The 14,014-nt window shown below is 52.9% G+C and overlaps 1 protein-coding gene across 1 annotated transcript; it reads right to left on the bottom strand.

The window, feature by feature from the left end:
• Positions 1-41: 41 nt before the first annotated feature.
• Positions 42-13,954, bottom strand: EV422DRAFT_66871 (dynein heavy chain and region D6 of dynein motor-domain-containing protein). Its single transcript, XM_053074290.1, has 13 exons — positions 12,663-13,954; positions 12,477-12,570; positions 12,209-12,412; positions 12,070-12,146; positions 11,767-12,006; positions 10,121-11,699; positions 7,007-10,057; positions 3,362-6,928; positions 1,678-3,296; positions 1,086-1,601; positions 460-1,010; positions 325-393; positions 42-254 (listed from the first exon to the last, which is right to left on the bottom strand). Exons 1-13 carry the CDS (start codon positions 13,802-13,804, stop codon positions 127-129), a joined length of 12,837 nt encoding a protein of 4,278 aa, XP_052925564.1. The 5' UTR covers positions 13,805-13,954; the 3' UTR covers positions 42-126.
• Between the last annotated feature and the right edge of the window lie 60 nt (positions 13,955-14,014).

Genomic DNA, 14,014 nt, shown 5'->3' with positions numbered 1-14,014 from the left:
TATGTAGTCCTTCATATTCTTAATTCATCAAATATCGCATAGGCGATATGAGATCATACACTCCCAAAATACAAGTCGTCTATATACATGTCCACATCTTTACAAATAGAACTTCCATCCCGCAATCTACCATCCCGAACCAAGCGACATAACCAGCGCACACCCGCGCTTGATCCAGTGCGCTTGCGGTTGTTCCGTTGGCAGTTCGATGGTCAGGACGTAGTTTGTGGAGTGACCCGTCGTTGATAGTGTTCCTGGAGGTTGGTGGAGGTAGATGAGTTATATGGAATTCCGGTGAACTAGGGTATGAGGCGGGAGACTAACCTGCACGAGTCAACGTTTTATAAACGGGGCAGTTGTAGATGCCTGTTTCTGGCTTCTTCCTATTCGGTTCTGTAAAGTCAACAGATTAGCGACGATGTCAAATCAGCGAGAAGGATTTTTTTTCAGGGCACTCACTCGGCAAGATCCAGATGACAGCCATCTCGGTATACAGCTCCTTCGGCCGACTCTCCACCAAACTCCTCCTTGCCCCATCCCACCTCGCGCCCTCCAGATACAATCCACGGATATAACACCCATCCGGCGGCTTCTGGGCCACATCCTCCCACCTCGTTTCCAAAATCCTAAAGTCCAACCCAAGCGTATCAATACTCAACGTATATTTCCTCGCATAATTCTGCAGCGTGCCCGTCAAGAACGCCTGCGGGAAGAAGAAACCCGAGATCCAGAATATGGCCGGGATCCCGTTATTTATCCACCCCTGGATGAACTCGCAGCGGGACATGAGGTCGATCACCCAGGAAGAGAGGGATTTGAGGGAGGGGTAGGCTTTTGCGGCCCAGACGTGCGGGACTTGGTTGATGAAGATGGAGTTGCAGGTGAGTTCGAGGGCTTCGGACATGACGACGAGGCCTTTGAGAGCTTTGACCAATTCGACGAGGGTGGAGTGGATGGTGCTGAGGAGGCGGTTGTAGCGGATTACTTCTTGGATTAGGACCGTTGACATTCTGTGGGGAATGGGAGTGGGATTTCAGGATATGATCATGAATGTGGATGTAGATGTGGATTGACTCGATACTCACGACTCCCGGTAATCAATCGGGAACTTCTTCATCACGGCATCAATCGGGAACGGCTTCGGCACCCTCGTCTGAATCGACTCGGCCGTCTCCGCCAACAACTCCTCTCTCGTCTTCGACCCCGCACTCTTCGAGCTCTTCGGCATCAACGCCAACAGCGTATCAAACAACGTAAACGTCTCCTTCTGCGCAAACGTAATATTCGCATTCTCATGCATCGAGAATATCTCGGTTGTCTCCTCAATCGGCAGTCCCTTGACGTAGTTGCGGTACCCGTTGTAGTTGTCAGGCGGGATCGAGAAGTACACGTCGCTGGAGGAGAAGCGGTACCCGTCGTCGAGAACCTTAGGGTTGCAGAAGTCTTCGAGGATGTTCATGATGAGACGACGGTCCCAGTCGTCGGTGACGCGGCCGCCGTAGTTGATCTCGCCGACGGTGTATTTGAGCACTTTGAATGGGACTTCGTCGTATTCTTCGAGGAACATGTTGAGTTGGCGGATGCAGATTCGCATGTCGCCGCTGGTGGGGATGGATCATGGATCGTTAGCATCGCACATACGCATGGATAAGGTTGTCCAGGGGTATGACGACTTACTCAGTAAACTCATAAGGAATATTGAAACCAAGACTGCCAAACTTCCTCCTTTCCTGCGCAACCGCATGAAAGAACGATATCGAAAACAGCAACTTCTTCCACTCCCTCACTTTCGCACAAGAGTTCAAATAATCATCATTGAACGTCGCATACGTCCTCAGCAAGTTCGCCTTAATGCCATTGGGCGGTTCCAAGGTCGTCTTGACCCCGTTCTGCAGGATACTGACCGGGAATTTGGGGGTCGGCATGGATGTCAGCCAGATTCGGAAATCGCGATGCACACGGTCGGGCGTCATCCCGTCGATGATGCGGTCGAGGGTGGGCATCCAGGAGGGGGCGAGGTGGCAGTTTTGGAGGAGGATCCAGAGCCCGCGTTCCATGCCTTCCTTGATCAGGACCTCGGCTTTCGGGCCCTGGCCCTGTCCAAGTGAAACGGCGTTCAGTTTCTTGCTGAACCGCATCTCCTCTGCGAATTTGAACAGCGAACTAGCCGGGTCAGCTCCGGGCGAGAGCACAAAGATGAGCGGTGTGATTGGGGTGGATTCCTTGTACAGCGCGGACAGGTCGGAGGTCTGCGGCTCGATGAACTGCTCGCCGAGCTGCGCAGCCACAAAGTCCTGTACGGCGGATGTGATCCGGTCCGGGCGGATACACCGCAACACGAGCATTTTCTGGAACTGGGTCAACGCGGTGTTCCATTTCTCCGGCAGCGGCTCCTTGTGCGGCTGCTGGCTGTCGAATATGATCTTCAGCGGTTCCGGGTCTTCCGCGAAATCTTCGTCAATCGTGCGGAAGGTGGGCAGCGACGCCAGGGTCAGGATCTGCTGCCAGCTGTTGGGGGACAGCCAGTCGGGCGCCGGGTTGGGGGTCTTGGACTCTGCGATCGTGCCCCCTGTCAGGAGGTATTTCCACTCATCCATATCGATCTTGTCATCGTTCATCAATATCCGGATGATGAGCAAGAACGAGAACAACAACTTATGCCGCTCAAACAACGATCGACACACGTTCGAGAACAATGAGTAGGTGAAGTACTCGTTGATATTCACGATCCGCTGGTCGATGTCGTCGCTCTTGTCCGAATGCGTGATCGCCGACACGAAAAGGTTCATGAACCAGTTGAGCGAGTACTGGTACATCGGGTCGATATTGGCGAGCTCGGTAATGCAGAAGAATAGGATCCGTGTGCGCACTGCAACGGGGGTGTATTTGTTACGCGTGGTGTCGATATCCTTCTCGGTTTGTTCGGCGGCCGCGACCTTACGCGAGATCTCTTCGGATGTTTCTTTGGAGGCGCCAAGGGTGTCGATGAGCCGTTCGTCGTCGACGGGACTTCCCTGGACGGAGGAGAGAAGGTACAGGATCTTGTCCTCGATGTCTTTGAGCTCGCGTTTCATTTGCGCGTTGTTCATGGTCAGCTGGCTTTTGGCTTCTTCCAGGTCTGGGCGCTCGTTTGCGACGACGATAGCGAGTAACTGGTCTTCGAGTCCGCTGGCGGCTAGTGTGAAGTTGAGGATCGTGACGGTTGCGCTGATTTCAGGTGAGTAATGCGGGTTGGGGAGGTTTGTGGTGATGTAGAAGCGGAAATCGTCGTGGTAGGGTAGGATGCTGTCTCCAATCTGGAAATAGAGATCGTGAGCATCTGAGCAATCGAATCTGACTACATTGAGAGCATCAGTGGTACCTTAATCACCGTGCTTCCTCCCTGTTTGAACGTCTGCTTCAGCAATATCGGCTCCAAAGCCGGATCCAACTTCTCCTGCACATTCTCCAGCAGGACCGGTTTCCCGAACCGAATAGCATTCTCCAACGTCCGCAAGAAGTCTTTATCCGTCAACTTCACGATATCAAGCGTGTTGTCCTTCTCCATATTACGGATCCACTTATTCGCCTGCCCCTGCGGATCGATCAGCAACGGCCATCGTCTCGAGTTCTGAACAATGATGGCATTATCCCGACTCAGGGAGTCTTTAGGAAGACCGCTAAGCTCCCATTCACGCACTTTGACATGATCGCCCAGCGAGTCGTAAAGCGATATCCCCTCCGAATGCGGGATTTTGAACCGGAGCAGGCTCCCGGTCCATTCTGACATGAACCAGGCGCGGTACTCTGCCGTGAAGGGGCCGAGGTAGGCGATAGCACCTGAAGCGAGCAAGATGTCCCCAATCACGTTGGTGATCTTTGTATCCAGCTGTTCGATCGTCAGGGCCCACCGCTGCTTCTCCCCGCCTAAACCTGAGATGAGCTTGCCCGCACGGGACAATTTGACGTTACATTCCTCGACTTTCCGGGACAGCTCCTCTTTCTTCGCGACGGACTCGCTGAAGCGTTTCTCCATCTCGCGGATGTTGATTTCAGATTCGCGCATCTTCTTCTTCAGTTCGCCCAGAACTCGTAACGTCTCGTCCAACGAGTCCTGCGCCTCCTTCAAACGGGCACGCTTCGGCTCCACGGATCGGGACACGTAGTAGTACTTCTCCATGGCTCGCACCCAAGCACACATTGAGGTAGCGGCCTTGGAAACGCGGGAGATGACGCTAACCTGGAAATCTGGGGAGTCGATGTACGGTTTGATCTTCTGGATCGTTTGCTCGGAGATATTATCCTTGTCAAAGTTGATCAGACCGTCCAAGAACCTTTGTGGTTCTGCCAGCAACTGCTTTCCGGGCTCCCAGTAATCGTCTACTTTTTTGCCTGGCTTGTCTCCATCGATTTTCTTGGGCTTGATGGCTTTCATGATGCATACGGCTTCGATGACGAGCTTGACACCTTCTGGCGGCCGTTGCATGGAACGCACTTCAATAACGTCGTTCTTCGAAAGGGAATTCAGAGATTCAAGGGCAGCGTCAAGAGCAGGCAGAGCCTCGTCCAGATCGCGCTTGGCATCGTCAGCAATCGCTTTCGTTTCCTCAGCCTTCTTATTGGACGCGGCCTCCTCGACTGCCACATTCGCACGAATCTCCTCGGCAACGACCTTGTCAGCGGCAATCTTCTTCATTGCGTATTCCGTTTCCTGACTGGTTTGCAACAGCATGGGCTGCATCGCCTCGAGCTCTTCTTGCAGAATCTCGACCTCCTTCGTCGCGTTAAGCAGCTTTTCCAGACCTGTCGCAGTCCGCTTGCGAAGGGCAAGGAGCTCGTTCCTCTTCTTGTCCAGCAGGCCCCTATATAATCCAAGCAGCTCAAGATACGATTTGGGTGTAACGTAGTTATTCCGATTGAGTTCAGCTTTGTAGTGGATGCAGCGTTGGCGAACAGACTCGTGCATAACAACGCAAAGATTGACGATTCCATCAATGACCTGCTCAGACCCCAAGTCATTGATTTCAGCAACGGAGTTGGCCGCAACGCTCCTCAGCGCCTCTTCCGGCCATGTGGAGAACCAGTCGATCGTGCAGCAGTTGACCAAACTGGGGAACATACGCAGCCGAGTTCGGAAAGCATCGCCGATGGGACTCATGCAGATGATTAGATGCAGATTAGCTTTGACTCGGGAGATGTAGAGGGCGAAGAGATTTTCGCGGGTAGGCGAGATGGCCAAATCGTTGGCAATCGGTCGCATGCCGTTCAAAATTCGATCTGTTTCCTCGCCCGTGTAGATGTTTGGCACGTCGCCGCCGTTGAGAAGATTGTTCACATCCTCGACGCAGCTTTCGGATATAATCTGCGTATCGGCGTACAGGAATACAGTCGGCTTGGCTTCCAAACCTGAAGCAAAAAGAACTTTCTTCAAATCCTCTTTCCATTCCGTCTGACCGTAACTCTTTGTGATCTCAATCTGGAAGATGTTGTATTCTTCCATGAATGTCGCAAGTCGACTCAAGCTCTGCCTTCCGCTACCTCCGACACCGAGCAAAAGCGCGTGGCCGCCCGGTTGTCGAATGATCCTGCATATCCGACTGACATGCTCAATGGCGTCCAAGAACATCACGAGCCTCATGGGACTCGTGGTGGTACCATTGTAGTCATCAAGGTATTCTTCAGAAAGCTTCACCAGCCGTTTCATGTCCTTGATTTCTGTATAAATCTTGGGATCTGCTCCGGGAGTGAGGTAATCTCCGTACAAGAGTGGTTCAGTGGTGACCACATCCGAGTAGTCCATTCCGATGCTCTGGGTCATCGATTCTTTGACCAAGCTTAAGAACCAGCTCTTGTCAGTGTTGTCGACCAGACGATCTTGGAAAACGCGAAGGCACTCATGTACCCAAAGCCGTACGATATCCGCTGAGCTAGCAATAGACTTCTGATCGGCACTCAACACACCCAAGACCACCTTGGCAAGATCGCGCAAATTGAATGTGTAGTGAGACTTTGCTGGTGTTGGAAGGAGCTCGGCTCGGATGGTGTTGTAGATGTTGATGGACGCGGACACAATGGGGGTTGTCTGCTTTTGTATATCCGGCGAGAATCTGTTAAGGAAGGACCCAAGGATCGTGCCAAAGATGCGCTGAAGCGAGGGGTTGTCCATCTCCACATAGCTGAACAGATTGAAGTGTCTCGTAAACCGTTGAGTAACTGGATTGCGACCACCTCCCGGCGGCCCCATGGCGCAGACGAAGGTGATGTCGACTATCTCCATGAATTTGCCGACATTTTTCCTGTCGTACCAGCCTCCGCAGTCCATCCATTGCCGTAATAGTTCAACGGCGGGCTGTGCACCACAGAGGTCCAAGGCAGGCATGTTCAAATCGTCCACGAACACCACGTATTTCTTGCCTACCGGAGGCCCAAACACACCCTTCCGACGCTTCTCCATCTTGCTGTCCATCAAATCTTGCGTCTGGTTGGCTCCGGTGCGAGCAGAGAAATTGAATATTAGCGGCATAACGGATACCTCGCCTCCTCTCAGGATCTTGTCTTGAACGGTCACCGTTTTCCCCGTTCCAGTCGGACCTGTGGTCAGAACATGGCATCCGTTGTTCAACAGCAGATGAAGGAGGTACGAGTTCCGGACTGTATCCAGGGTCGGAATAATCGTTTCGCTTGGGTTCGCTTTGGGGGTCATCTGGAATTCAGGAACCGAGGACATCCAGCCGGTCCACGCCGCTTTTTCCAGGTCGTACACGTAGTCGTAGACCAGCCCTGCTTCAGGCAGAGGAATGGCGGCTGGTCTTTCCTTCAGAGCTTCTCGCATCCAGTAATCGAACTTTTCCCGTCCGACCCGGTCGGTGGTGGCGCCGAGAGACCAAATGAATGAGAAAAGGAAGAAAGGCTCGATGGTTTGTACGAAGTGATTCGTCTGATCGGCGGCCTGGGAACATAAAGACAGTCGAATGAGTAAATCACCTTCTCAACAACAAATATGTTCATCGCCATCACTTATACTTACCGGTGCAGGAGTCGCTGCGGTCCCCTCGGTCTCCTTTGGCAACGCCGTCTGAATGAGACAATGCAGGATCTTCATCAAGCTCGTCGCAAGATGTCCATTGGTGGTCGGCACTCCTTCCTTCAAGTTCTTCCTCATGTACACAAGTCCGTCAGCGAGCCAGTAATCAAACAACGGCTGAACAGCAGCAGGGAACACACTGGCCAGCGCAGGTGGCATCCCGGCTTCCTCCTTTGCGATCCAGCTCTTGATAAGCGGGTCGATCCCTAAGGCTTCCGGCTCCATATAAATCATCCCGCACCGTGACACGGTGGCCGGAGAAGCATAGGCGAGATCTTGAACCTCAAACATCATGGTTTGTGTAGATGCCATCTTGATGATCTCTCCACTGGTCAGGCATAGCTTTTTATTGTCGTCAAGCAGCGTGTTCATGGTTTCGACCCAGACTGCATCGACAGGCCCGTCAAATATGTACCACTTTCGATCTGGTGTGGTATCCTCCACACCTTCCCTCATCAACGCAGAAAGGATCCCGTCGGACCACTCATGCGTTTGCTGGTCGAACTCTCCGTAAAGTTGACCCATAGTGATAGACTTCGGGTTCAGCACATGGATGCGGACCTTCTGGAAGGTGGTGTTATTCGGCGCTTTGATTCCTTGCAGACTGCTCAAACTCCGCGCCAAAACTCTTGAACAGCTAGTCTTTCCTCCGCCTGGAGGTCCGACCAACATGAGACCGTGACGCACGATAGTCGTCTCGTACAGCTGAATGCATTTGCTGATGAAAGACTCCTCCGGCTGCAGACCCATTTTATTGCAGCTTGTATGAAGCGCCTCAAGCAAGTCTCCATAGTCGATTTTGGGCAGCTCAATGCCCGGAAACAAATCGCTGATGATGCCGTTGAATAGTGGTACATCGTCCGCGAGGAATTTCGGCAAGTTGCAGTCCACGAGCGCCCGCAACATGATGATGTCCTCCGGCCCATTCGGATCCGTACGCTTGAGGTTTCCAGCAGCGGAGATGACGGACTTTACTGCCCGCATACCGAAATCGTAGTGATCTTGCGATGATAACTGCTCCGAGCTCAGTTTGAAGGTAGCCACCATTTTGTCGGCCAACACTTGCGCATTGCTGAACCCGAACGAAAACAGAGAGATCTCGCCAATCATGGCGTAGTTGGGAATCATCATAGCAACTGGGCGGAACAGCGCCTTCAAGTTGTCAGGCAACTCGGTACGACCAGCGTACCCAGGGTTCATGGTGATGAAGATCGCATTCGTAGGGTCCAAGGGCAAGTCCACGCCCTCAAACATGAATCGTGTGGCTCCCATTGCAGCGGCCTTCTGAATCGTCAGGATTTGCTGTGCAACGACACTGAGCACCTCGATATCAATACGGTTGAATTCGTCAAAGCAGGCCCATGCACCGCTGGATGCAAGTCCTTTGAAGAATTTCGCCATAGCCAAATAGTCCAGCTGGTCAGAGCAGTTAAACACAACACATTGCTTGGCGAGAGCTTTGGCGAGGTCCTTGACCGTCTCCGTCTTTCCGGTACCAGCAGGGCCGGCCGGAGCACCTCCCATTCCCAGATGCATCGCGCCGGAAAGCGTCAAGTAACATCTATCAGTGAGCGGAGTGATGACTAGCCGCCCAGTGTTACCCAAGTACTCATAGCCGTATCGGAAGTTCGCATTGACGATTTTCACCCGCAGGTCATCCTCTTCCCAGTAGTATCGAAGCTGACTGATCCACTCAAAGTCATTTTCGTTGGACACATTGGCGTCGACAAGCTTCTTGACCACGTCACGACTATGCACATCAATGACGATCAAATCGCCAAGCACAAGTCTGTTGAGGAAGGGCAGCTCTCCCCTGACCAAGCCGACCAGTCCGTCCAACTGAGTTAGGAGGCGCTGGTATAGCGCTTTCACGGTCCCGGTCTTGATGGCTTCCGTAACCTCCTTCGTCCAGTAGGTTTGCGAACACGCGATGACCGACTGCCCAGGCCAGTCCAACACCCAAGCCGTGCGTGATTTGGTGTGGTATGAAGCGAGCCCATCGATGATGACCCTCTTCACACTCTTGCGCATCTGATCCTCCACCTGCAGGAGCCATCCCTCGACGGGTCCTTTGGGATAGAAAGGCTCCGCGACCATGATTTTCTCCCCTTCTGCAGAATAGATGGCCACGATGCGGTTGTCCGGCTCGAATTCGAGAGACGCAACGTTTTCGAAGCATTTGCGTAAATGCGGCTGCACGGCGGTAGGGTCTTTTGTCTGCGATAGGATCTGCAGCAACTCGTCGTCGCTGAGGAAAAAGAATCGCGGGAAGGCGATACGTTTGCTTTCGAGGTACGCCGATAACCCTTTGGCGACGAGTTCAAGTAGCTTATTGCATTCGCGGAAGGAGTCGAGAAGCTTGTAATCGCTGCAAAACTCAATTACGCCCGGTTTCGCTTTTGCTTGAGACATAATGCGGCGCCATGTCCTGTCCATTGTAGTGAACCGCTTGCTTTCGGCTGGTAGCTGCGTAACGATATCGTCACTGCTGAAGATGGGTTCGAGGTAGAGCCATGAGCGCTGGCATGCCATCCACGCTTCGACCACTTCTTGCACGGTACGCAGCTTGTTTTCCCATAAGGCTATCCTATCCGCGAACGGCTTCTTGTAAGGGCTAAAGCTCATGCTTTGCGTCATGACAAGATGATCATCCAGCAACCGCAGCACTTCGTCGGAAATCTTCATGATAGCGGTGCCAGTGTCTTTGTATGCAATGATCTCCAAAGCAATGGACTTCCACTCGTTGTCCATCTTGTCGAGCGCCGCCTCGATGGAGTATTCCTTTCCGGCGGTATCGCACACTTTCGTGATAGTGTCAACACGCTCAAGCAGGTTCATCTTCAGGATGTCCGTCAAGGTGAGTGACGCATCCGGTCGCAGCTTGGTGCCCATCTCTTCATTCAAGCGATCCCAGTGGCGGTCTCTCATTCCTGGGTTTCGAAGGGCTTGTATGAGGGGCAGATTGGGCTTGAAATCGTCCATTTCTTCCTTCATCTAGAGAGTATCGTGCTCATCAGATCATGTATTCCCGTATGCAAACTTCCGTTCAGATCTTACCTGCATAGCAACAGCCAAGCATCCCGGCTGGCTTTTAAATGTCTTGACACTCTTAAACATGACCCTCCAAGCGTTCATCAAGTTCTTCTCGACATCCTCTGCATTCAAGTCCAAGAAACTTCCGCTCAGCCACTGCGTCCTCCACTTTGTCCAATCGGCCGCGGTCAGCCACAGGTTCTTATAAGGCTCAAAGTCCTTGCCAAGCTGCGAGACCTCGTCATAGTGTGTAACTTCCAGGTTGAACAAGCGCTCTCGGCTGTTGAAGAGCGCCGCAAGGTTTTGGCATTCTTTAAGCTCCTGGCTCGTTTTATGCACCTCCAATGCAATATCCGCGATCTTCCCAACATCGGAATGCTTGCTGAAGTCGACGATAATGGTGCTCAATGTGTGCACGCGCTCTTTGAAGATCTCCTGGTCAGCAGCGAGGTTCTTGAGGAAGGTCTGCTCGTCGGTCTCCAGCGATGTTTCGGTCTGCTTGATCATCTCATCAACGCGCATGGGCCATGTGTAGGCCTGCCACTTGGCTCGGAAATCCTCGTTTGAGAGCTCGTGTCTGTACTTCTCGAGGACGTCATAGTATTGCAGCATCTCGGTGATGCGTGAGTGTTGCATGCGGACGGTTTCTGGGATGGTGCGCATGTACTCGCGAAGCTCGGTGAGCTCTTCGATCTTCACCGGCCTCTCTTTCAGTTTCGACTGGATGGTGTTGAATGTCTGCGAGACGTTTTGGGCCAGTTTGGCTGCTCGGCGGCTGAGAATATCCAGGATGACTTTGCTCAGATCTTTCTTCATCGCGGTTCGGATGCTTTCGCAGCTCACCCAGAACAGGCCGAGCGAGATATGGCTCGGCACCTCCTTATCCAGCAGCTCCCATTCTTTTGCGTGCCGCGCAATGTCCTTCTCCATGTCCTCGACACTGTGCTCCTCTGCCTCATACTCCTGCGAGTACTGGGCGAGATCCAGCGTGAGTAGCTTCATGTGCTTGTCGTACTGACGGTAATACTTCTCCAGTGGAACCAACCCAGCCCTGATCGCGTGCAGCAGACTCTTCCTCAATCGTGAGATAGATGGGTCCCTCGCGCTTGGGGTCTGCAGCGTAGGTTTCGCTGCCCAAAACATTTGGTCCAACACCAGCGGCTCGAGCTCAGGCAAGCCCTCCACAGTCGTCAGCGACTTGTCAAAGATGGACATCAACACCGTCTCAAAGTGCTGGAAATCAAGATTGTACTGCAACTTCCCATTCCGGAACACCAGATCGAGGGCAAAAAGCGGTCGCCGGGCCCCAATGTCTCCATTCGCAAACTTCGCCGGCCCTTCAGCGTCCAGAATCTTTACATCGTTGGTTCCAGCAATGATGACTTTCTGGTTTGTGACGTTGCTCACGAGTCGGACGAAATCCTTCAGCGAGTTCAGCACGAGAAACCGAAGCGAGTCTTGCATCACGAATTTAACGGTTATCATCAGCTTCTTGAGCTTACTGCCGTTGTAGACTTCGAGATTGGTTTCTTTCATGTTGTACCATCCCTTGCCGACCTCTTTGAAGCCGTTCTTCAACGCTGTTTTGTTCGCAGGTACCCAGCTACATGGGACCAACTCGTGTTCAGTGGCATAAAAGCATCGAGACACAACTTGGCCCGTCATCTCACCTGTCTTTCAACGAACTCTTCACAGTCTGCAGATTCTGGTTCTGCAACGTCTCAAACTCATCCAATCGCATTGTTTTGGTGATGTTTGTGACAATCAGGTTCATGCTCATCAGCCTATCCGCCTCCACGCGTATTCTGGAAAAGGTGCGCACGACTTCCAAGCTGCTGAGGAAGGTGGAGAAGCTGAAACCCTTCTTCTGCTGTGAAAATTCGTATGGCGGAACCTCTGGTATTGATGTTCTATGATCATGAAAATTGAGTATCTTCCACACATATCCATATAGGTGCGACCGGATGTCGTACCTCGAAAATGCATCTCCATCCTTATTTGCTGGCAAAGCGACGGCTCCATATTGTCCCCGACCTTTTCCCCGGGTGACCTACATCAGAGTTAAAGTCAGCAAAATAGAAGAGCACGACGCACATCACCTGCTCACGTTACCTCAACATCAAACAGCTGCTTGTTCATGGCGCGGGCAAAGTCTCCTCTGATCTCTTCCATAATATGATCAACGGATGCCTTTCCGGGCGCTTTTTTATCGGTTGCTTTCCGCCCTTGTGCAAGCAATCCGATGCGCGATAGCTGCGCCCCCGGGATCTGCAAGGACTGCTCCATGGGCATGCAGTCGATGTAGAAGCTGTATTGCTGTTGGTGAAACTTCATGTTTAGGGAAAGCATGCGCGAATGGCGCACACGAGATGGTTCTCACCAACGATCTTGCAACTTCTTCCCGCAGTCGATAAGCCGCCGCGACTCGTTGTGCGAAGATGAAGGGATCTTCCGCAAGGAACAGCAAGTTGATTCTAACCAAGAAATGGCACAACAAACGGTGAATAAGCGCATATGCCGCCGAACCCTCCATCGCGGGTGATCCCAACAAAAAGCACACAACTACCGATGAATCCACGATTCCTTCCTCGTCGCCGCCCTCAGCGCGCCAGCATGAAACTCATCCTTCTCATCGCCCGATTCCGAATCATCCTCCCCATCGTCATCAGGCTCCTCCGCATGGTCGCCATCTTCAACATCCACAATCCTGTTATACGCCCACCCGCTGATGTTCCGCCAGCGGACCTTCCACAGGTTGGTTTTCTCGTTGTATCCAAGCACGAAGCAGTGCCGCCAGTACGTCCCGTTGAAGGCCTGCGCCGGGACAGGGATGGTGGCAAAGCGTGTTCCGTCCGCCGTCACGGGCGGGGCTGGGGTGGCTTTCCGCGTTACGTTCTGTTGGTGTCGCTGTTCGGTGGCTGCGCCGTAGGTCTCCATATCTAGCCATTCGGAGATATCGCGCGGTTCGAATTCCGCGTTATCAAATCTGTCGAGCGGCAGGAAATCCGCAAGTTCTGATGCGTCTTGCTTGCTCTGCCCGTCCGGCGTGACATCGGCATCGCCGCCAGCAGCAGCTGCTGGTTTCTGTGTTTCAACACCCTTCTCCTCATCCAGCTTTTTCCGCGTCTCAGCAATCGCCTGATCAATCAGCTGGGCAATGTTCTGTTTCGAAAACAACCTCTTCTTCCGCTCGATCTCGATCCGTCTCGGAATCTGCCCAGGCCGAGACTGAAATGGCAGCATCACCTTTGGCTGCATCGCTTTGGCATAGTCCGATGGCTTGAACCGGCGCTGTGTGGGAGGAGCTGATTCCCCCGAGACAGGCACATCAGCCCCACCCTGTGCAGCACCTGCAGCGGTGTCCTGCTTCCCCGCAGCCCCGACGAGCCCACCTCTCGCCAAACCATCTCTCGCCACCGCAGACCGCCCTGCAGCACGAGGCGGCCTCTGAAATGACCGGGTAGTCGGCAATCCAAACACTACACTTTCGTTTTCGACTGCAGGTGGGGGTGCGTCGAGCTCCTCATCGTCGATGAATTCCTCAGGTCGGACGGCATATTCGCTGAGCATGCCAGATCTACGCAGGTGGACGGGCACATCGGAGAGCTGTGGCGTGCCCTCACGCCCGCCTGCTACCGTCTGTTTTGCATTACTTGCTGCTCCTGTATTCTGGTTGAGGGACTTGTGGAGTGCCGACGTATCGCGCATCCGGGACCGTGAGTAGGGTTGCAGTTGGGGTCTCGGAAGCAGGCAAAGTAAAAGCGGCGATACTAGATGTGGGCAGTCTCAAAGCAAAACGAAGTATTTTGTGGTTTCAATAATTGCGATGACCCCTCAATACGCCTTACAAATATGCAGTAAGTATGGTCAGATCAAGGGTCCTCCTAGCAGCTGCCTTCAAAATGCAGCTTCCGAATT

The sequence above is a fragment of the Fimicolochytrium jonesii genome (assembly GCF_025526975.1).
Source record: "Fimicolochytrium jonesii strain JEL569 chromosome Unknown EV422scaffold_12, whole genome shotgun sequence".
Lineage (NCBI taxonomy): Eukaryota > Fungi > Chytridiomycota > Chytridiomycetes > Spizellomycetales > Powellomycetaceae > Fimicolochytrium > Fimicolochytrium jonesii.
Note: the sequence above shows the minus strand (reverse complement) of the source record. Positions and strands in the feature narration are given on the sequence as shown.